At 38.2% G+C, this 22,015-nt stretch overlaps 1 protein-coding gene across 1 annotated transcript in view; it reads left to right on the plus strand.

Moving 5' to 3' along the window:
- EIF3H (eukaryotic translation initiation factor 3 subunit H) overlaps window positions 1–20,331 on the plus strand; it is an 85,418-nt gene extending 65,087 nt beyond the window's left edge. Inside the window, exons 3-8 of the mRNA XM_057415272.1 lie at window positions 3,090–3,257; window positions 4,761–4,860; window positions 6,236–6,385; window positions 14,805–14,925; window positions 17,448–17,580; window positions 20,071–20,331. Coding sequence (XP_057271255.1) covers window positions 3,090–3,257; window positions 4,761–4,860; window positions 6,236–6,385; window positions 14,805–14,925; window positions 17,448–17,580; window positions 20,071–20,168 — 770 coding nt within the window. The 3' untranslated portion in view covers window positions 20,169–20,331. The remainder of the gene's footprint in view (window positions 1–3,089; window positions 3,258–4,760; window positions 4,861–6,235; window positions 6,386–14,804; window positions 14,926–17,447; window positions 17,581–20,070) is intronic.
- The last annotated feature ends 1,684 nt before the right edge of the window (window positions 20,332–22,015 follow it).

Consider the following 22,015-nt stretch of genomic DNA (forward strand, 5'->3'; position numbering starts at 1 on the left):
AGAAGCTTCCTAATGTGGCTCTTCTCCTGCCTTTTGCCTTTCTAACCTCTGTTCTGGGCACTGTCAGGCTTAGTGGCACTGTTCGGTTGCACTTTTGCAGTGTGGCTTGGAAAGGGCTATTATTGAGTCAGTGAAGCCTAGTTAGAAGCACATGACTCTCCCAAGTCCTAACAGATTGAGGGATGTGTAGGAGAGCACCCTTGCCTAGTCTGTGCTAAACTCTAGGTAAAAACGTGTTCTGTAGTTTGGGCAAAAGCTGTAAAGAAACAGTGGTAACGATATCAATAAAAGCAACTTGGGGGCTGTTATCCATTTGTGCAAGTTGGCAGCTTGTTGGAGCTATCTAGCTACTAATATATGTTATAAAATATGTATGTTTGGTTAAAAGAGTTTCCATTTCTCCCTGGTGGGGACTGCATCATGTTCTAATTTCTGCAGTTGTTTTCCCAAGGCAGAGATGTTGGCTTTTGATGCTTTATTGGTTCTTTGAGATTTTTTCCGCTAGTGCCTTCATTATCATCTAACTGCTAACAGTCATGAGAGGAGGAATTGCTGACTTGAAATCTGGATGATTTTCAGTGAGTCCTTTTTCTTCTGGACAGTATCACTTACATTTATGTTCAGTTACATATTGCTGCTTATTCCATATTAAAGAAAATAAGTTGTCCTGGAACTTGGTTATCAGTTACCTCTCGGATGAACACTTTCAAGAGCATGATATACCTTTGTTCAAGTTTGTAAAAGATCTGGATGTAATCTTTGGCTATTTCCTCTCTTTAACATTACATCTCTTAAGGGAGAAATTATCTGAATGGGTCAATCACTAGATTTCATAGGAATCTAGATGTGTCTTTTTCCCAGTATTACATGACTACCTCTACTTTGACAGTATCCTGTATTATAAGAGAATTTCCACTGCAAGGAGCAGTCTAGCCTCAGCCATCTAAAATTCACATTTAAATTAATTCTCAAAAAAATCTTTTGTCTCTTTCAGTTCCTTTTGAAAATCCCTTTCTAGTTTTTCCTTTTCATAGCTTCATTTGGCTTGAAAGGATCTAGCCATAATTTCATGTTTTAGCATGTTGTGAAAGCAAGTCTTTCTTTCTTTCAGAGATATCTCTGAAAAGCTTCTTTAAACCTAAATAGTTTATTCTGCCTACATTTAATAAATAGATCATATGCTTTTTCAATTCAAAATTGTGGTCACAGCAGGAGGCTTTTAGTTTGTTCTGGGGAGGTCTTTGTTCTTTGTTTTCTGTTTTAATTGTAAAATTCAGTAACTTAGCATCTTCTCTCCCCCCCCCCCCCCAAAAAAAAAAAAAAAAACCCAGCAAATCTTCAAGTTTAAGGACTGAGCTTCTTTGACAAGCTAGATCCTAGTTTTGCTGTTGTGAGCAACATTGGGGTGCTACCTGCTTGAGTATGGGGGTTGCTGTGTAAAGAGCGTGCTTGCAACACCAAAATGTGTTTCTGAAAGTTGTGCAATAAAAGCAGGCTTAAGATTTATTTTGATGTGGCAAGGGGGAAGGTTTTCATAATGACTTCAGAGCAGCTGATTGACCCGTTCTGCCACCTGGCTGTCCTGAAGTGTGCAGTGGCATCTTTAGGTTTGCCCAAATGGTGCAGGTCTTCTCTTTTCCTTGCTGTGTGTAACAGGATTTCAGACTGTAGCCTGGATGGATTTGCTGTATTAGTTTTGGGGCACTGTATTAGCATAGTGTTCTGGATGAAACACAAATTGCAAGTCATTTCCATCAAGATACTGTGAACTAGAATACAAGCACCAACATTTGCTGGTGGAAAAAGTCTGCAAGGGTTTGTATAAGTGTGCATAGATTACTTTAAAAATACAGTCAGTAAGATATGGCAGTTAAATGAAAAGGGCCAGCAGGCTGCAGAATGTAGATTGTGCTGAAAGGGTGATAAGCAGGAAAAATATTTGCTCAATCTTGAAAAATGTCTCCTCATATCTTTATGGAATATGGTTGGATTTTTATTTTGCTCTTGAAAGGATATGAAGTGGGGGTCTGAAAATGTAGTGTGTTCTGTCCCTTAATTTATGTTGCTTTCTTTTATAATGGGTATCATATTCGCAGCGGCAGACAAAATTTAAGGATTGTGCAGTGTTATTGCATATGATTTCCTGTCACTTGAGCGTTGCTTCATCTGATAATCGCACTGCAATCTGTTTTCTTAAATTTAACTAGCAGGCACAGTGTCTTGTCTGTTTAAAAGGTCTGGTAAGTGATAAGGTTGCTGATCTGCTTAATGGGATTATGCTAAACATTCCTGAATAGAATTCTCTTCCATCAAGGCAATCTGTTTGAATGAAGCATTTAGTAGAAATAGGATTTATGTGTTGGTACAGTGAAACATTACAGCTGTTGGTATAAAAAGCAAGACAAAAAAATATTCCCTACAGTCTAAGGTACCTTAGTGTATATAAATATGCATGCCTGTTATGTAGGATATATACATACATGCAAACTTATGTATTTATATACATCTAAAAAGAGGAAACTGTGTTGAAAAATTGCAGATAAATGCAGTCAAAACTATCTGACAGCTGTAGCAGGTCCCCTAAACTCTAATACCAAAATGTAGTTTTACATTGTGAAAAAGACATAAATAGTTTATCTTCTATATCACATACTCACTACATAATTTGCCTTTGGATTCAAAAAGCTATTTTAATTCCAGACAGTATTTCAACTTAAATCACAGTATTTCTTTGTCGCTGAATGGTAAAATGTTAGTGCTTAATGGAACCCAGTATCCAAATTATTATTTTTTTTATGAATGAGCAAGGTAATGCACATTGTAAATGACGTGTAACAGTTTGTTGATCACTTCAGCAATTAACTGCAGCTGAAAAAAGTCTGCTTACTCAGGCTTAGTCTTACTCTAATTCTCTGAGGGAGCTCTGGATTTTAATGAAGACAGTCCAGCAGTGAATAAACAAACTTAAAGGCTTTTGCAAAAATGAAACCAAAATAGAATACAATTTACTCATTTAATATCAAGCTGTCTCTCAAAATAGTACAGATTGTGTAATTTTACTTTTTAACTATACGTTTTATTTAACCTAGTTCAATACCAGATGGAAATGATGCGAAGCCTTCGCCATGTAAACATTGATCATCTTCACGTTGGCTGGTACCAGTCCACATACTATGGCTCTTTTGTCACTCGTGCCCTCCTGGACTCCCAGTTCAGTTACCAGCACGCAATTGAGGAGTCTGTAGTTCTCATTTACGGTTAGTATGAGGTTTCCTTTATTATTCTTTTCCCCTCTTAATATTATTACTACTATTTTTGTATTCTGTCTTTTGCCTGTAAGAGTAGCCTGGCAGGCCTTTTCAAGTAAATACCAACCCTGTGTCTACGGCAGCCTCAGCAGCAGCTAAGTCTAGACAGGGTTTCCTTCTTTCTGTTTATTTTTCTTGCTATCAGAGCCCTGATGTGTACGTTTTGGAATGCTGGAGTAGCTGCTTCATTTTTATTCCTTCATCTCCCCTCCCTCGTTGAAGGGGCTGGTGGAACCCGACCAGATGTCTAACAAACCCCGCTTGCTAGCGTGTCTGGCTCTGTACGTGACTGACCAATCATCACACGAATTGCCAAGTTTTTTTTATACCTCTGACAGAAGCATACAAAACCTGGACTGTTTCTTAGCACAAAGATTTTTTTCTTTTCTGCCTATTTAATGGTGTTTCCTCAAGCTCTCCAGACCAGATGTTCTGTGCTGTATCAGAACCGTAGGCAATTTAACAGCTTTATAGCCTCCCCCTCCCCAAACACTCACAGTTTGCCATATCTGGCAGACTTGCATATAGTTTCCAGCTGAGAAGTAAATGTAACGTCCTGAGTATCTGTCAGAAAAAATACTAATGAATACGATCAATCTTATGAGCTGCCCCAAAATTGTTTCAGTATGTTAACAATTGGATTACAGTAAAGAACAAGTTGTTAAAGTATACTTATATTGGCTGGAAACATTGCATCATCAGACCTTGATGAATTTTCCACTTGTTTCAGTCTATTTTGGTTTTCATTTTAGCACCGATTGCTAAAAGTTTTACTGTGTTAAGTTTCAGACAACATGAATGTTAACACAGCTTTTATTCTCATGTTGGCATGCTACAGCCGTTATCATGCTGCAAGTGTTAAGCTTCTTTGTCCTAGGAATGTAACAGTTTGTTTAGAAAATTTCCCCCTAAATTCAGTAGAGTTTGTCAAGGCAAAGCTAATCTTTTTATACACCAGTTACATTGTTATGCACAAAGCACCAGGGCAGCTTGATCTGAATTAGCTTATTGCTACTCTAAAATCACAGTTTTTTTTGGTATAAAGTAGAGTTTAATGATTATTTTAATTTAGTGCATAATGACTGGAGGGATTTAGATGAGGTAGCTCTTACGTAAGTTTGTGGAGAGTTCATATTAAGAAAAGAAAATGTGAATTAGACCTTTAATAGGGAAATAATGTTGCAAGTAGAATGGGTCTAGATGCCCCCATGTTCTCCAACTTACGTTTATTAGTTATCTTTACTGTGTGTAATTGGATGTATTTTATGTTCCAGTGCAATAGGTTTACTTGTGCTGTAGTGGCTTTTCTGCGCTGCTTGTCTGAATTTTTTTTAATAGGACTACTCAGATATTTTCCTCCTGTTTATGTCATTTAGATATTAAAAAAAAACAAAACTAAACCCAACCAATCTGGGGTTAGTAATAATGCACTTCCTCTATTTAAAATTACAGATCCCATTAAGACTGCCCAAGGGTCATTGTCACTGAAGGCATATAGGCTGACTCCTAAACTGATGGAAGTTTGCAAAGAAAAAGACTTCTCTCCAGAAGCGTAAGTGACTTAAAAGAATGTTTTCTCGTCGGTTTTGCTGGATAATTTGAGAGGCAGAGGGCTACAGAGGGTGGTGAAATACTGTATTTTAAAATCCCATGTGCCTGGAAAACTGGCTATATATGGGTACCGACAGATGTGCACTGATACAGTGGGCTACCAAGGTATGAACATCTGTCTGGGCATCTGAATAAGAGCTGAAGTGATGGAACTTGAGCTGATTTTGGAGGTGGTCAGTGGACTGGCTATAAAGACCATGGTGAAAATGGCTGTATCTGGGAACAGGGTCAAGAATATAAAAACAGAAATGGAGAAGGAAATAGCTGGTCTGTCTTTAAAGCTCTTTTCTTTTTCCAGAAGGAAAATTGAACAGGTATTCTGGAATAGCTCCTGTTCTGTATTTATTCCAAATTAACTCCCCCGTGTGGACAGAGGCTTCTGGAGTAAAGTAGAATAATTAGTCTGTTATAAAAGATTAGCCACTTACAATAGATGTAGGCCTGAGTAGTCTTTTTCCTCAAACAGCTTGGTGTTCAACAGCAAAAGCACTTGTTAAACATTCTTTGTTGAGGAAAGATGGAAACATTTCATTGCTTGGAGTAAAAATACAGCATTTCCATGATAAACAAATCTGTGCTTAGTCAAAAAAAAAAAGGCCGAGGGGGGGAGCAGAGAATGAAAAGCATAAAACCAATATGCATACAAAGAAGTTAAGAATATATTTCCTTAAAAATGTACAGATCATGCTTGCATTTCCAGATTTTTATGAAAGGTCTACTTTATTATAAAGCACTAATAGTAGTTTTTATGTGTATATTGTTAAAAAAATATACTCTGGAAACTTGTATTAATATCCACCATGGAATTTAGTTATTCCAAAGCACACACAGTTTTATTTTGCCAATCTAATTTTTCGTCAGTAAAAATTTTAATTATTCAGCTGTTGGGGAAATTGTTTTTCATTGTAGTAGTTACGATTTTAAAGGTATATCAGTGTCATGTGGTAACTAACTGCTTACTTCTGTTTGAGAAACCCTGATGGCAGGGAGATCAGTGAAATATTTGGAAGGGGCAGAGTTAATCCTGTTAGTACAGTCTTTTGCTGGAGGCTTTTTCATGTAACTGATGTATTAGCAAGCAAAGCGGCTGCTTGACTTCTGAGAGTTTTTCCTAGAACAGCTTTTCCTAGTCTTTGTAAATGTGAGATTTTGCCATGCAGATGCTCTCTTACCAAAACTTGACTCTTGTTTGATTATGGAACTATGAAAATCAAGAGTTTTTACAAAATTGACAATTGTTGTAACAGCAATTCAGCAAAAAGAACAAGGAAGCTACTGGTTATATTAATAAATACTTTTTAAACTTTTTTTCACAGCTTGAAAAAGGCAAATATTGCTTATGAAAACATGTTTGAAGAAGTGCCCATTGTAATTAAGAATTCATACCTGATCAATGTGATGTTGTGGGAACTGGAAAAGAAATCTGCAGTAGCCGATAGACATGAATTGCTCAGTCTGGCTAGCAGGTAAGTACTTGTTACAATAATGGATGTATTTTTATTCATTTTCCCAAACCACAGTTTAACACCTTGGGTGAAATCCCAGTCTTATTACAGTCCATGGGAGCTTTGCCTTGACTTTTAGTGGGGTTAAGACTTTACCCTTCATGTTCTTTTGCTGAAGGAAGAAACTGTGATAAAACTATAGCTTTAGATTGAAGGGCTAATTCAGTCTGTAATCTCTATATACGTGTACTGCTTGAAGTGTGTAATGTTTTCAGAAGTGTATGTTTCTTCAAGAAAATACTGACCTTGATAATTCGGGCAAATAGATCTGGAAATAAAAGTTGCTTTTAAAAATATTCCTTAAGTAATTCTAGAAATTATTTTAATAAAAAATAAAGCACATTTGTTCTACTTTGGTAGCAGGATGCATTTGGAACTAAACTAACATAATAAAGTCTCTATCTGAGAAACTGGCAAAAATGCTCAGACTGATTGTCATGACAGCCAGCATTCATGATGTCAGAAATTGGTTTTAAGAGTTTTTGGAATGATCTTCTCATAACTTTATGTAAGAATAACTTTTTGTTCCTGTAGTATTTTTCCCCTGAAAATACATTTATGATAACAGAATAGGCATGACCTGTAGCAGTATGATTAGAAATTTGGTGGTACTTAAATCTTACACAACACAGTATAGTTAATTGTATTATTATTGGGCTGACCAAAATAACCAGATGCACAAAATGATGCAATGTCTTGCTGAATGTGGAAACTGGGATGTAGTCACCAATAGGTTTTTGGGGTGTAACACTTCTTTTTATGTCAAGACATTGTCTGCCAAGATTCTGATCCCCTCTGACTCTGACAACCAAGCTAGCTGAATACTAGTGGCCTCTTTAATTTTTCCTTTTTTCCACTCCCCTCTCCCCCTTCATGTGTAAGGCTAATACTGGTTAATGGACCAGGAGTGCTAGTGGTCCATATGTTGCCTGAGTTAGCAGAAATTTTCTACTCTCTTTACTCGAGCTTATGTGGATGTATTGAGGGATCTGATAGCTTTTAGAGAAATTGGTCAAGAGAGAGCAGAGATAGTGTTGAATGCTGCCAGGGAATTCACAAATTGCCAGAAGAGGTACTTACTCCCTAATTTTGTCCAGTCAAATTGTGACTTTGCACCTTGGAATTAACAATGTCGATAATTTTTTTCTGATGTGCTCAGTCTGCTTGACTTTGCAGGCTTTCTGTCAGGTTCTTTCCTTGGTCAAAGATCACAAAGCTTTCTCCATCTGAGGAGAGGGTGGGCACTGGATCTAAGAGATGACAGTGACTCCTAATGAATTCTACCACTTTACTGTGAAGAGGAGGATGGTGCTGAGCAAGTTTCCAGGTGACCTGACAGCATTTCCCTGGATTGTTCCTATGGGTTTGCTCCTCTAAAATAGGTTGGGGCTACCCAGCAGCTTGGATCCTAGCACAGGCTGTTGCTAGTTATGCAGTACAGTTTTGGAAATGGAAATTAATTTGAACAGATCACAAAGCACATTTGAAGTTTTTCATTTGCTTTACATCTTACATAGTAACTGTTCCGTAGCACTGCCCTGACTCAAGATAAAAGGTAAGAGCTGTACAAATTAATTTCCTTTCTGAAATGATGGTGTTAATAGCCTCGTGCAAGACGGGCTTTTATGTTGGTCCTTATGTACGTAAACAGGATGAGAAGTTAACAGGAAAAACACAAGCCCCAAAGAAAAAGGAAACATCATCGTTCCTGTGTAGGAATCCTTCACAACAGGAAAAAAAAGTGATAACTTTTTTCTTAGTGAATCAGATTTTCTTTTCAGTGGCTGTTTTTTGGAGCAGTGCAGTGCTGTTGTTGACAATGACACAAGTGAAATGGGATTCTTCATAAACCTGGTTAAAAGTGCCTTTTCAATTAAGTGTGTTTCTTTGAACTTAACCAGTTACTATCCCATATACTGGCAGCATTTTCTTGAGCTTATTGAAGTCTAGAATTTCCCACTAATGGGGAATTAATTCAACACATTCATCAGTTTTCAGAGGTGTTTTCTGCATTATGTCTCCTGAACTGATTTTCCTGGCAGAATTCTTCTGGCTTACCTGGTCTGTTTGAGGAACTTAAGGTGCTTAGTTTAGTTTGAAGGAGAGAAAACTTTGGGAATTACCCCAGTGGGTTTATTTCGATGTTTTTATATGGGTCCTTTTTATATTCATTTATTATTAATATTTGATAACTGCTTTTAGGTACTGGGCAGGTTACATTCAGTAATATCTTGCAGTGGTATAACTCAGCAGCTGGCAGATTAAAACATTTTAATGCTTGTTTATTCAAGGTAGAGTGACTTGTACTGCCTGTTGAAATACTTAACTAGTTTTTACTTGAATTCAACTACGAAGATTTCTCTATCAGAGCATATATTGCCTGAAGTAGCGGAGTTCAAACCCTTACTGTTTTGGAATTTTATTTTCGCTTCGTATTTCCTTATTTTTGTCTTTGAAGGGTTGTGGCTAAAACACTTCAGATACCAACTTTTAATTTTGGTGCATATCTTCCTCCCTTACCTTTGCTATTGTAGAAGTAGTTGGCAGTAACTTTAAGGCTACTTTTATTTTTGTCCTTTCTTATTCTTTTTTTTTTTTTTTCCTTTTCTAGGGTTTGGGTTTGGTTGGGCTTTTTTGGGGTTTGGTTGTGGGATTTTTTTTGGTCTTTTTGTGAGCATCCCTGAACCTTTTTTTAATCTTCTGAAGCAATGGTTTTGGCAATGAGATTATTTACCCATAGTTCTTCTCTGGAGAGTTTGTTTCATCAAGATTCTCATGTGTTCAGCCACCCACCTTGTCTGAGTTTGAAGCTGTACCCATTTGAGGTACTTTGTCTGCATCTTAATATCTTTCTTCTTTTGAAGTACATTTTGATAATTGTATAAAGCAGTTTACTTTTGGGGGCATAAATTTGTGTTTCTCTTGTGAAATCTGAATTAACTGGAATATTCTGGGGAAAGAAGTTGAAGGCAGAATAGCACAAGACTAGCAAGTAATAGCAAGCAAAGGCCTTTTGCTCAAACTGTTATCCTCCTGCTACCCTTAAGGACCAAAATGTCTTGAAGACCTTGGAGTACTGCCAGTCTTTTGATAGAGACTCAAGAATTAAAATCCTGTCAGATAATGTTCCAGATCTTCAGAGAAATAATTACAACCAACTTTCCCATTCTCATCCATCTCTTCCCTATTCTACTGATGATGTAGCTTAAATTAAAAAAAGCCTTTTTGTGGTCTAGCTTCATAATAGGGTTGTTCTATAATATCTCAATTTGTCTCAAGCAATTTTTCTAATAGTGTGCGTCAGTGGAAGCAAACATGTGCTGAACATTTACTGCAGCAACATCTACTTGGCAGATACATTTTTTTAAACATCAGACACAGTACATTTGCGAAAGTGACATAAGGAGGGTTCCTTTGGCTTTTGAAAACAATAGTAACCTTTATACATTGTACTGCTTATTCAGAAATCTCAATATGCTTAACGGATTATTAAGATAATTATGAAAATCTCTAATTTGCAGGTGGGGGAAGCTGACACAGAGAGGGTAAATGTGTTGCCCAAAGGCACACATCAAAGTCAGAGTAGAAAAGGGAATGGAACTCGAGACTCCTGACTTACATATCTCATTCAAACAAAATCCTCTTAAAAAGAGCACAGGTTGAACTCGGCCTGAAATGCTGAGATGTAAACAAGTTCTGCTAAGCAGTAGGAATGTTCCTTAGAAATACTTAATAAAAAAGATGTGCTTTGCCCAGCAATACCTCTCTAATCCACCCAAAGCTGTTCCCACCAGGAGGAGAAATACTGCACAGGGTGGCACCTTTCCCAAAAAACAGTGACTCTGAGAGGAACTTTGACGGAAAGCAGCAAAAATGAGCAGCAAATGCAGCATTTTCTTGTTTCCTCCTGCTGCTTCTTTTTCTCATCTTCCTTGGCCAGGGTGCGAGCAAAATAAAATGAAATCAGTGAGGGAATTAATTTATGGCAATTGTAGGCAAGTTTAGGGGGACCATTGTCTTTTTGGATACCTCCAGCTTCAGAATTGTTATACCCGAAAGTTAGGTGCCTGGGTGCAGCAGTGATTCAGATTTTAGAGGCTGGGTGCCTCTGCTCCCTCCCAGGCCAGCGCAGGTAGGTGGGCAGAGTGTGAGCTGGGGCTCATCAGCTGTGTGTAGAAACAGTTATGAGTAGGACATGGCAAGCTTAGCATGCTGTGAATTGCTGCCTTTCTTCGAAGATCTTGTGTCTGACTGGAGGCCACGTTTTGAGTATTTCAGACCTTTAGCGAGTGTGTGTCTGGAGTCCTTTCCTGATTAAAGATGCTGAAGTAAATGTGGGCTTCATGTGTAGTTCCCCATTATGAATCCTACAGAAGCAGAGCCAGTTTGAGGTTATAGCCCCAGCTGCTTGCATCATTTCTCCCCACTACCCCCATTTCATCTCTACACCCCTCCCACCCTCAAAAGATTTTTATTCCCTCATCTGTTTCAGAATATAGCTGTACAGATAGCTTCGTGGAATAGTCTGGTGGAAAAAGTCAGGGTCCCACTCTTCCCTTCCAGCCTTTCCCTCAGCCTCATTAAAAAAAAGAAACCCCAACAGAGGGTGTTTTTGCATTTACAGTAGGCTGTTTCACTGAGAGGGTTTGAAGTGTGCCCACGCAAACAGCTGAATCCATACAGCTGAGAGTGCTGTAATCCTTGGGCAAAGAGGGAGGGAGAGGCAGGAAGATGCTGATGCTGGAACCTCTTAAACTGGCTTTGCTGGCAACATCAGATTGCACCTTTGCTCTCCCTGCTGGTATTAGCCTTCCCTCAGGAAGGGGGACAAATGCATTCAGGTCCCTTAGCCAGATCCATATGCTAACAGGATGCCCCCACATAGTGAGTGATCAGTGCATGTAGTTAATGTACAGTTGTCACCCTCTCCTTCTGCGGATGCTAGACCATAACACCACCAAATGCAAGGCTTGCCAGTGGGAAGAAGAAGATGGAAAGGATGGTGGCTGTTACCTGCAGATGAGGCTACTCTGCTTGCAGGTTTCTACTTCTTACCATCAGAATTATTTGACCTTTGATAACTGCTAAACCAGGAGTCAAAGTAAACCATGTATCAAGGAGTCAAGTTCATATCTGCCCTTTTGGGTGAAGGATTGTAGCTCATCAAATATAAGGTTGTTACAGCAAAAATTCACAGCATGAGAAATTGCTTTGCAGGTTATACTCTCTAGCCTGTTTTGTTTTGGGTTTTTACTAAACAGACTCGAACAGTTTCCCTTTGACAGTTTGTATTGTTTGTCTGTTTTTGGCATTTTTGATTGTGTCATCCAAGCTGTATAGATAAGGCTCAAATGATAAATTTATGGAAGTTTTACATGTCACTCACTGCAGGTGAGTGTTCCTAATAATTCTGGTGAAGGAGTTCTCTCACATTACATTATTTCTTCATTAGATGTGTAAGAATCCGCATAATGTATTTTTTGACTGTCCTAACTGCAGGAAAAGCTCCCTTCTAGTTTTTTTCTCCTTTTGTTATCTACAGTTCTCCCCAAATAAGAACACAGTCCCCATGTGTTGGACTTCCTGTTGCTTATGATATCAGGTCTGCAGCTGATATTTTTCTCCCAGGAAGACTCACTGATACCTGAGGTTTGGTGGTGTCCTGGTGCTATGTTAAGGTGGAACTTTTAGTTCAACTCAGGACTGTGCTCTGATCATCATCACTGGCTGATCTCAGACCTGACTTGTTTCAGATGAAACTAAACTGGAAATACAGGCTTTAGCCACTGAAAAGGTTTAAGATCACTGGACCACATCCAGTGGACACATGTGGTGTGGACATTGGTTTCTTAGCACAGCTGTTCTGCTTCATAGATCTGTTCCTGTTGCTTCACACTACTCACTAATCTAAATGTAAGCTTGATTTAATTGACTGTTTCACTGCATCAGCTGACTGAAATGCCTCCGTTGGAAATGCATGACTTTATTGCCAGTGCCTCAGAACAACTAATGCAGGTGCTGAGCTCCACCTTCTCTGTATGTGACTATCATGGAGACTTGTAGGAAAATGGGCCTTGATGGGGATGTGAGCAGGATTTACTGGCACTCCCCTACCCTTCTTTTTTTTTTATTTTTTTTTACTTGTTTTCAGTTGCATTTACACGTAGGGGGCATTTAGGTACCTGGCAGTGACCTCTTTGAGGTCTGCTTTAGGGGATTGCACAAGGTAAGGATGTGCAAAGGCTCTAAAAGAGCCTTTGGTCTAAATAAGTGCATGATGAGTCTCATGGGCTGGAGCAATGCAATTTAATTTCCTGAATCTCACCAGAATAAGCTTCAGCTGAACAAAACTTGCTTAAACATCATATCTGTATGTTTTTACAAATTACTTCCTATTGGGCTTTCTATTTTTTAAGAGATGAAGCAAGAAAGGGTATCAGTGACTTGAGAACTGAAGAAAAAACTGGTCCTGTATTTGCAGCATACTTATCACTTCATGTCTCAGTTCACATCTGTTTAAGTTATCTGGTTTTAGCTTTTTGTTTCCCTGGCAATGAGAGCAAACACTACACTACTGCTACTTCTAACAATAACTCTCTGTTTCTGTATTCTGCTGTACTAGGCTGGTCCCAAGGATATTCACATAAAATTATTCTTTGTAACCAGCTATATTTCATATGAACACTATCTGTAAAATAATTATGTATTCCTGATGTCCACATACTCTACAAGGCTATTAGTGTGTACCTACATAAGCATTGCTGATAATATCCAGTTCTAACATTAACTCTGTATAATATAAACTCTATAAAAACCTGAAAATATGCACACCCCTAGCCAGGGCAGTAATCCATAGTTCTAAATATTGTGTGCTTGAAACACTCAACCAAAAAAACCCAAGAAGTTTAAAAATAATTATTATAGTGGCGCCTTTCTTGCTGCTGTGTAGCTGAAGTCCTCCTCACCATCTGCCTCTGTATGCAACTGAGATTTAAAGCTCTGGCTTGTGAATAAATTATGGTCTGAAGTTACTGATACAGCCTTTTGTTCAGTGAGCAGACAGCTCAGATAGTGAAGTAGCTGTCCTAGTTCTTGGATATAGGGGTGTCTTTAGGTGCGTTCTCAGCAGGTAACCTCTAGTGCCTTAGTATGTTAGGAGCTTCTGTCTCCAGCTATGGCTTCTATGGATTTGGTTAATAACTCAGACTTTAAAAGTGATGTGCGTAGTACTACATGTGTGGTTCCATTTTCACTTTATGCCTGTCTCTTCCAGTTAGTTTCTCCAGTCCATAGGCTGTAGGATGGGGTAGGAATACATTGCAAACAATAGAAAGAATCTCAGATAACCTGGAGGAGCAGTGACTAAAGGGTATTGCTCTGACAGAGAAGTGCACCAGATTTCTTAGTTGAAAGAAACTCTTGTGAATAGTAGTGGATTTCGGCAGAGGAGGAGAAAGATGGAGTTTAGCTTTTGAGTCACTGGTCTTCAGCCAAGTAGGACTGGGTAGGACTTAAATCAGAGCCAACAAACTAGGTTCTGATCAAAGGGATCAACAGAGAGCAGTAAGTATCCTTCTTTTACTGTACTGCCCTCTGAACACAGTTTAGGATGAATACTGTCTCCATGGGCACCAACCTAGAAACTTCCAAAACTTTGACTTGGAAGGTATACGTTAAGTTGAACATTCCTGCAAAATACTGAATCCATTGCTAAAAATGGTTACAATAAAAGTTGTTTAACAGACAGCATTTGTCTGGCCAAGGCAGTAGATCGCATAACTGGAGCGGGACGCGCCCAGCCTAGCTGCTTCCATGTTGCCTATGGTATGGAATGTCAAGCTGGCTGGACTGGATGCAGCACTTCACTCCCTCTCAACAGCTAAGATCAAGCGATGTCTGCAGAAACTTCCAGGCATGGTTTGATAGACCAGTTAATGAGATTGAGTTCTGAAGAATATTTAACTATCCCTGCAGAGGGGTAGTTAAATATCTGTGAAAGAGCTAGCAGTAACTTGAAACCAAACTCTTTGAACACATCTCCTGGAACCAGGGTTGCATGTCACAAAAACATCAAGCTTTTCCTTTTAAACATTTTACCTGCATCTGTAATACCAGTAAATCCATGCAAGGTGGTGTTTTAACTATGAGGTTCCCTGCAGAGACTGAAAGACTTAATTATGGCATTTGCAGTGTGGCAAAGTTGCTAGAGGATGTGCCATGTAAAGTATCATCAAATAAATATGTGAACAAAGATAACCAGGATCTTAAAAATTCGCAAACTGTGCCATTAGTGCAGAAATGCTGGTCAAGTGACTTGAAATGGATTTTAAATTTAAAATCTTTTTAATAAATTTAATCTTTCATAAATGTTGTATTTCAGTAATCACCTAGGGAAGAGTCTGCAGCTGCTGATGGACAGAGTGGACGAGATGAGCCAGGACATTGTTAAATACAATACCTACCTGAGGAATGTAAGCAAACAGCAGCAGCAGAAACACCAGGTCAGTTACATGGAAAACCTGAATGAGAAGATTTTTTCCGGCAGAATATGGTTTGGCTGGTGTTACGTAAGACAGATGAATTTGGATTTAAGCAAGATAAAATTCTCACAGAAACGTATCTATTAAGTAGCTCTATAAAATGTGCTAGTCCATGGGGAATGGATTCACTTCTGCTGACATGTAATGTGGATTGGTCTTCTTTTGCTGTTTTACATGTTTGTTAGTAATTTATGATAAACCAGAATCATTGATAAATATGCTGTGGACACAGGGATTAAGGGTTTAGTAAATGAAATGAAAGAGCTGAAACTACAAGTGAACTGTTCCAAAATAAACTGTTTTAATACCATCACATGTAGTTGTGCATCTAGAGATAAAGAAACACAGTCCGTATTTAAAAGACAGCAGACTGTTCTCTGATTAGAAATGACATTTTAGTCATGTTTTGTATCATTAGATAGTGATACCGATCAGGTGATGCCAGTTTATAATTCCTGATGCTTTAAGGGCCTTTTTAAAATGCAAAGTAGTATGAATAGAGAATACTAAGAATGGAGACCGGCTCTGGGTGGCCCTGCTTGAGCAGAGGAATTGGACAAGGTGACCTCCAAAGGTCCCTTCCACCCTCAACTGTTCTATGCTTTGGAGATGGTGTTACTTTATTTGCTGTTGCTGCATTTGATAAAGCAATACTGTGCCTAATTATGGAAGAATGCTGGTAAATTGGAAAAAAGCACTATCAGAGTGATTTAAAAGCTTGGAAAGCAGATCTTAGTGAATGCAATTCACTTCACATAATAAATTAAGTTAATGAGTGACTTGCTTACTCAAGAAGTACCTGCATGAAAAATAAATTGAACTCCTTAATCTTGCAGACAGAGATATGACAAGATTCACTATTGGCCAACTGAAAATGGGCCAGGCCACTTTAAAGATAAAATATTGCAGGTATTGCTACACAAAGTAGCTAATTATTAAAAAGAGCACCTGTGGTTCATGTGAAGTGCTTCATCACTGACTATTTTAAAATCAAAATTGGCTTTTCCCACTTAAGTGAAGTGTAGCTCGAACAAGGAGTATTAGGAAAGCAGCAGTGGTCAGTGGTCTCTTCTGGCTTTGTATTTCCTGAGGACATAAAAGTTTCATGGTTATCTTCAGAACATTTATTTTCCTTTGCTGCCTAATTTTAATAGAAAGATGGCATTCACTTCAAAGGCTTTTGCTAACAACAAGGGGGTCTATTTATTTTGAAGAGCAGAGCAAAGTAGGTTCCATGGTGTCTCACTTAATTTCTTTACTAACTATAGATGCTTTAGTAGTGGCTCATTGTAGCATAGTTAGTGGTCTTAACTTCATTTTTAAAACAGAGCAACTGTGATTAAGAGCAAGCTGTTTCAATAGCGAATAATAGGCAGACTGCTGAGAAGTGAATGGGGTAATGCAAAGAAAGAAGAAACTACATGCAATTCACATACAAATATGGGCATTTAAGATTTTATTTTTAACACTGTCCAAAAACATGTATTTGTCGCTACTACTGGAAAAAAAATTACTTCATTTGAGTATGCCACCAAGTATGCCATGAACTGTTTTCAGGCTCTTATGCACAGATACATTTAAGTAAGTGAGAGAAAATACCTTGTACCCTTTGGCCTGTTTATTTTAAAGATATTTTTTCTGTGTGTTAAATATGAGGGCTTTGATAGACAAACCTTGCAACTAATTCCTGGCTGTGACGTACGGTACAGAATCTCACATACGTGTTTTTGAATGTGAGAAACTTCTGAAAGAACAAATATGTACCCAATAGCCGAAGAAACGGTCTGCTTTAATTTTTATGAAGTTTGAGTAATCTACATGGCAAAGGGAAGCACTGGAGACAGTAATTTCTGCAAGCTGCTACTGTAGTGTATCTTCTGGTAACCCACGAAGAAATGACATCAGAGTGGCAGAATAACTAAATAACTGGAATGGAGAAATGAACCATTATGCTTTGTTTCAGCCAGCGCTTTGTTCTCAGTTTAGAGTTAATATTTTGTGGCTTAAAATACCTTGTTTAATGAGGTTCTTTTCCCCTTTCGCACTAATATTGTTTTGACCTTTAACTGGCATAAAATTGAGTATTTCTGGTCTGTATAACTGTTTGAGGTAATGGCTTCTCATACCTACATATTCCAACCTTGTTTTCCTTTCTGTGTGGGGAAATAGAGGCCTTCATCTGTCATGCTGTATTCTTTCCGTAACCTACAGTATTTATCTCAATGAAAAACAATTTACAAATGAACCCCACATCTTCAGAACCACAGTTGTTTAAGGTGCCAGCTTGGGGAGGAAATGCCTGTTACCAGTGAATTAAAATCAGTTGTGAATTGCATTTGCATTATTTGAAATAAACTGAGTTGTATTGAATAAGCATAATTTTAAAATCATACTTGCTAGTTAGACAAGGAGCATCTGAAGAGAAAAGCTTTTTCCTGCTGTGGAAGTCCTGTTGGATTCTGTTTCTGTCGCTTTATTTTCAGTACCAGCAGAGACGTCAGCAAGAAAATATACAACGTCAAAGCCGAGGAGAAGCCCCTCTTCCTGAGGAGGACATAAACAAACTCTTTAAACCACCACAGCCACCTCCAAGAATGGAGTCACTCCTTATTGCAGGTAATGTTCTAGAAGCTTCTTCAACTTGTCGTTTCATATATGAATTTTAGCTTGGGAAAAAGTGCACTTGTTACTTTAGAAAGCATCTTAATTTTTTCATTACCTTTGCCATTATGGTGTGATATTTTGGCATTGGTAGTATTCCAAATACCACCTTTTGTTTAGGCAAAGGCAGTGTTTTTAACCTGTGGTATACAGCCTAGTGTCCGAAGAATTAAATAAAGAAGCTAAAAACAACGTTATTGGTAGTAGGCAGCCCATGCCTCTGTTAGGAAGTAAGCTTCCAGACACAGTAGAATTTTTAACCATCCAGGTAAGTAACAGAGGCATTTTACTCATGCGTGTGTGGGCATATGTAATTTTTTGAAAGCAGTCGACTGTGTTTAACCAGAATGGCTGCATAAAGCTTTAAATTTTATATATGGACACTTTCTCCCTTTTATTTTACCATGGTACCTAGCTCCTGCTTGACCATCTGTGCCTCCTGGGTTGATGGGAAAGGGCAGGAGAAGCAGCCAGACTCTCTTCCCAGCTCCATTCTGAGAGGGTGAAGTAGGATTGTAAAGGAAAGCTGGAGAAGTGCCCCATGGAGCAGGTTTTCTGCACAAATGGGTATAGCAATTACTGAAGTCAGTATGCTGCTCCCTGCACTTATACCCCAGCTTGTCCCTCAACTCCAGAAGTCTGGCTGTACAGACAAGAGGCAGGAATAAGCTGTTTGGGCTGTAATTACTGATTGAAAGCAGAGCAGTTGTCTGCAGCCCTAAGTTACTGGTAACATCCCCAGGTGTTGAACTGAATCCCCAGCTTAGATTTTACTTTTAGTTTTTACTTTTAGTTTGTTAGATTTTACTGACTTGGGGTATTTTGTTTAATTTCTATGCCCAGAGTTTTAGGGAAACTATCCCCATCTTTCTGCACCCCAAGGGAAATGGAAGAATATAAGTGGAACAAAGCATAGGAATAGGTGTTTCCACCACCACCACCCAGTTTCTTCAGTTTACTGCTGTGATGCAGGATGTAGCCACAGTTTGGTACAGAAGCCAGTGCCTGTCCTGTGCCTCCTGCAAGGGTGAAAATATCTGGGACCTCACAATGGCAGCAGAGAGCAGTAACCCGGGATGCCCTGTTCAGTAATCTAAATTTGGAAAATGTCATTAGAAAGCAAATTAACTATAGCAGTCTTTTTGGATCAGTTAGCTGTTATCTCGTTTTGCACCGAGAGAAAATTAAACTCCTGTCATTTGCTGTACAGAAAAGAGTGCTTTGGCATTAAAAAAAAAAAGTGCATTTGAGTTACCACTCTTAAATCTTGGAGTAACCAAGAGATGATTATTTTAATATTAATACTGTTTCACACTGCTAAGAAGCTCTGCTTTTAGAAGAAATGAGGTTCTTGATTTATTGTTCCTTTCAGAGTCTTTCAAAAACCCTACTGTTTTGTTAGTTTTTACCAGTTAATGAATCCTAGCAGCACTGAAGTATTTAAACATTCAGCTTCAGCATAGCTTAAAAATGCAACAGAAGTGTGTATGTGTGTACACGTTTGTTTGATGAAAGTGATAGTTTAGGATGAATCATCTCTTATAAGAAGAGGAATTGAGAACTATTATACTTAAAAGAAAGAACAGTTTTCAGCCAAAGCACTCTCTCTGTTCTATTACCATAGTCAGGGGAAGAATTGAAAGCATCCACTTCAACTTAGATGAAGTAAAGTTTGTGGATAAAGAATAAAACTTAGCTCTTTTGTCTCTGAGGCATTTACAAACTTTTCAAATGGAGCATTAAATTGAGAGTTTATTGGCCTTCTAAACAGCCTTAATTTTGATTAAACTGGCTTCATGTTTTGCTATTCCTAGCTAACAAGGGAAATAACTTGTAGCAGTACGTGTATAAAAATATTTTGATGGGCACATTTGATTTGTAAAGCACTGACAAGTCTTCATACTCTGGTGATTCTTGAAATAGCTAATAAAGTGAAATATTAGGTGGAATAAAAGGCTAGGAAAATACCAAACAGGAGTACCACAATTCTCAATCTGCTACTGAAAAACCTTTGTTACAAATATTTTAAGAGGGACCATAGATGCATAAGAGGAGAACTCAAAATCAGTCTTGTAGTATTTTTAGAGCAACTACGTTGAACTGTTAATGTGATTAAGCTTCTAATACTGCAGCAAGAATTGTTTATTCTTTTTATTGTCATGGATCTTTTCAGAACTTGTACGTAATAGAATAATAGGGAAATCAAGGGGATTTTGAACGTACCAGCTTACCTATCCTGCTAATTTAGTTTCTTCTTCTTCCCAAACCTATTCAGGAATACTGAAAATGTAAAATTTCCATGTGTAGAGTAGTTGAGCTGTTTTGGTTGCTTCTCTCTATAATCCTGAATGATTCATGCACGTTCGGCTCTCTAAAATTTATGTTCTAGGACATCTTTCTGAATTTGAACGTTGACAAGGGTTTCCTCCTCTTTCCTGTTGACAGGTCAAATTAATACCTACTGCCAGAATATTAAGGAGTTCAATGCACAGAACCTGGGCAAGCTTTTCATGGCTCAAGCTCTCCAAGATTACAACAACTGAAGAAACTTTGCTGTTGCCCTCAACAGGAAAAGTTATTTACAGTTTTATACTGCTCATGATCCTCTTGAAAATTCAGTATACTGGGAAAAGAGTCTTGTAAAACAGTCACCTTGGTCTGTGTAGAATTCTGCTGTAAGAAAAATAAAGGCAAATTTTAATGATATTTTAGTATTTCCTTATTTGTTGGCCCTATTGGACTGGAATTTTCTGTGGTCACTCAGGTTTTCTAAGTGTTTGGCAGTTAATTCATGTTTAGTCATAGCAAATAATACAGGTTTTATTTAACTTGGAATCTGAAATGAAAACAAATTATTACAAATGTTCGGTATAGATGACTTCACAGAAGAAACCTGTGAAGATTTCCCAGTTTTGGTTGAGAACTTACAACCATAATGTGCTAGTAACTTGGAGCAGTTGCTTGTTTTTATTTTAATCTGTTTGGACAGTCTGGTGTGATGGACCTTCCGTATTTCATAGGCTTCACATTTGGAACATACAAAACTAGTTTTATGTGGAGAGTGATCCCCAAGCTGGTTAACAGTTGGACTCAGTCTTAAAGATCTTTTCCAACCTAAATGATTCTGTGAAATCCAGTGGTGCTACTGAAGTCTTCATGACAGAAACTAGAGAAGTAGCTAACCTGGAACAGCTAGTGTGGTGCTTATGGACACCGTGCCTACTCTGCATTAACTTTGCCATCTGGAGGTGGCTTTATTCCTGAAGTGAGGCTACTTATCTCTTTAACAAGAATGTTAGTTTAAAGGTTTAACATGTGGCATCTCGTGTGTGACTGTCATTGATTTCTTTTTTCTTCTTTTTTGAGTTCTTTTTTGCATCTCATCGTGTGATGAGTTCTGAGAGCCTAAAATGGCTGAAGGACTGTGGTTTGGTCTCTTCAAATAAATAATATCCTCTAAATGCTGTCCTCTCATGGGGTATTTCAGACTCTAAGGTGAATGTTTTGAAAAGGCAGAAGTATGTGAAAACTGGGGCTTAGACATAGAACTTATTATTTCCAGTCTAAACTATAGTGATTGCAGTATTTATGTAAATATGGGTGCAGATTTTGTTCAGACCTTGCATATCTTGTAAATTGCCAGTCTGACCTTTTGCCTTGGAAACTTCAGGCACCTGTGTGTTAGCTTTCATATAGTGAACATCTCTGAGGTGAAAGATTAGTTAAGGGTCCTGCTACAGTGCCACATGATTGAGTTTCATTTGCTATACAAATAATATTCAGCGTGAATTTTGTAGCTTTCTGAAGGACCAAAATAACCACCAGGGAACAGAAGTGGGAGCAGATAATTAGACTAAGATGAAACATCTGAGATAGAAAATCATCTGGATAACTGGGAATAGAAGACTGACTCTGTAGTGTACAGAAGGAAGCAGCAGTAACATTATATATACTAGAAGGTGTTAGCAAAAGAAATGCTTGGACTAGGTTAAAAACAAGCTGTGTGTTTTGAATTAGTTCTTTAAGATTGAGGATATAAATGCAAGAAAAAAGGCAGTAATATTCTAGAGTTTAACAAGATGGGTGAATTTTATACAGCTAGGTTGAATGGGCTGAGTGTCAGTTAAAGTCCATGAGGAAATATGGAAGACTTCAGTAGAGATTCATGGTTTCTAAAGGCATGGACCCAAGTCAGACAGGGGAATGAGATACAAAAGTAGGTGAGATGTAAGTAGACTTTGAAGATTATTTGACTATTCTGTTTTGAATCGCGCTTTAGTCTTCTGTCATGGTGGAAATAATTGGAGGACTTGTCACTCTCCCTGAATGAGTGAGGGAGGTGGAGTCAGTTGAAGATGTTGCTCTAAAAATGGCCTGTGGAGATTAGGAA

Source organism: Pezoporus wallicus, unplaced genomic scaffold (assembly GCF_028554395.1).
Source record: "Pezoporus wallicus isolate ANWC-B61680 ecotype Strahan unplaced genomic scaffold, APGP_CSIRO_Pwel_v1 contig_3812, whole genome shotgun sequence".
Classification (NCBI taxonomy): domain Eukaryota; kingdom Metazoa; phylum Chordata; class Aves; order Psittaciformes; family Psittacidae; genus Pezoporus; species Pezoporus wallicus.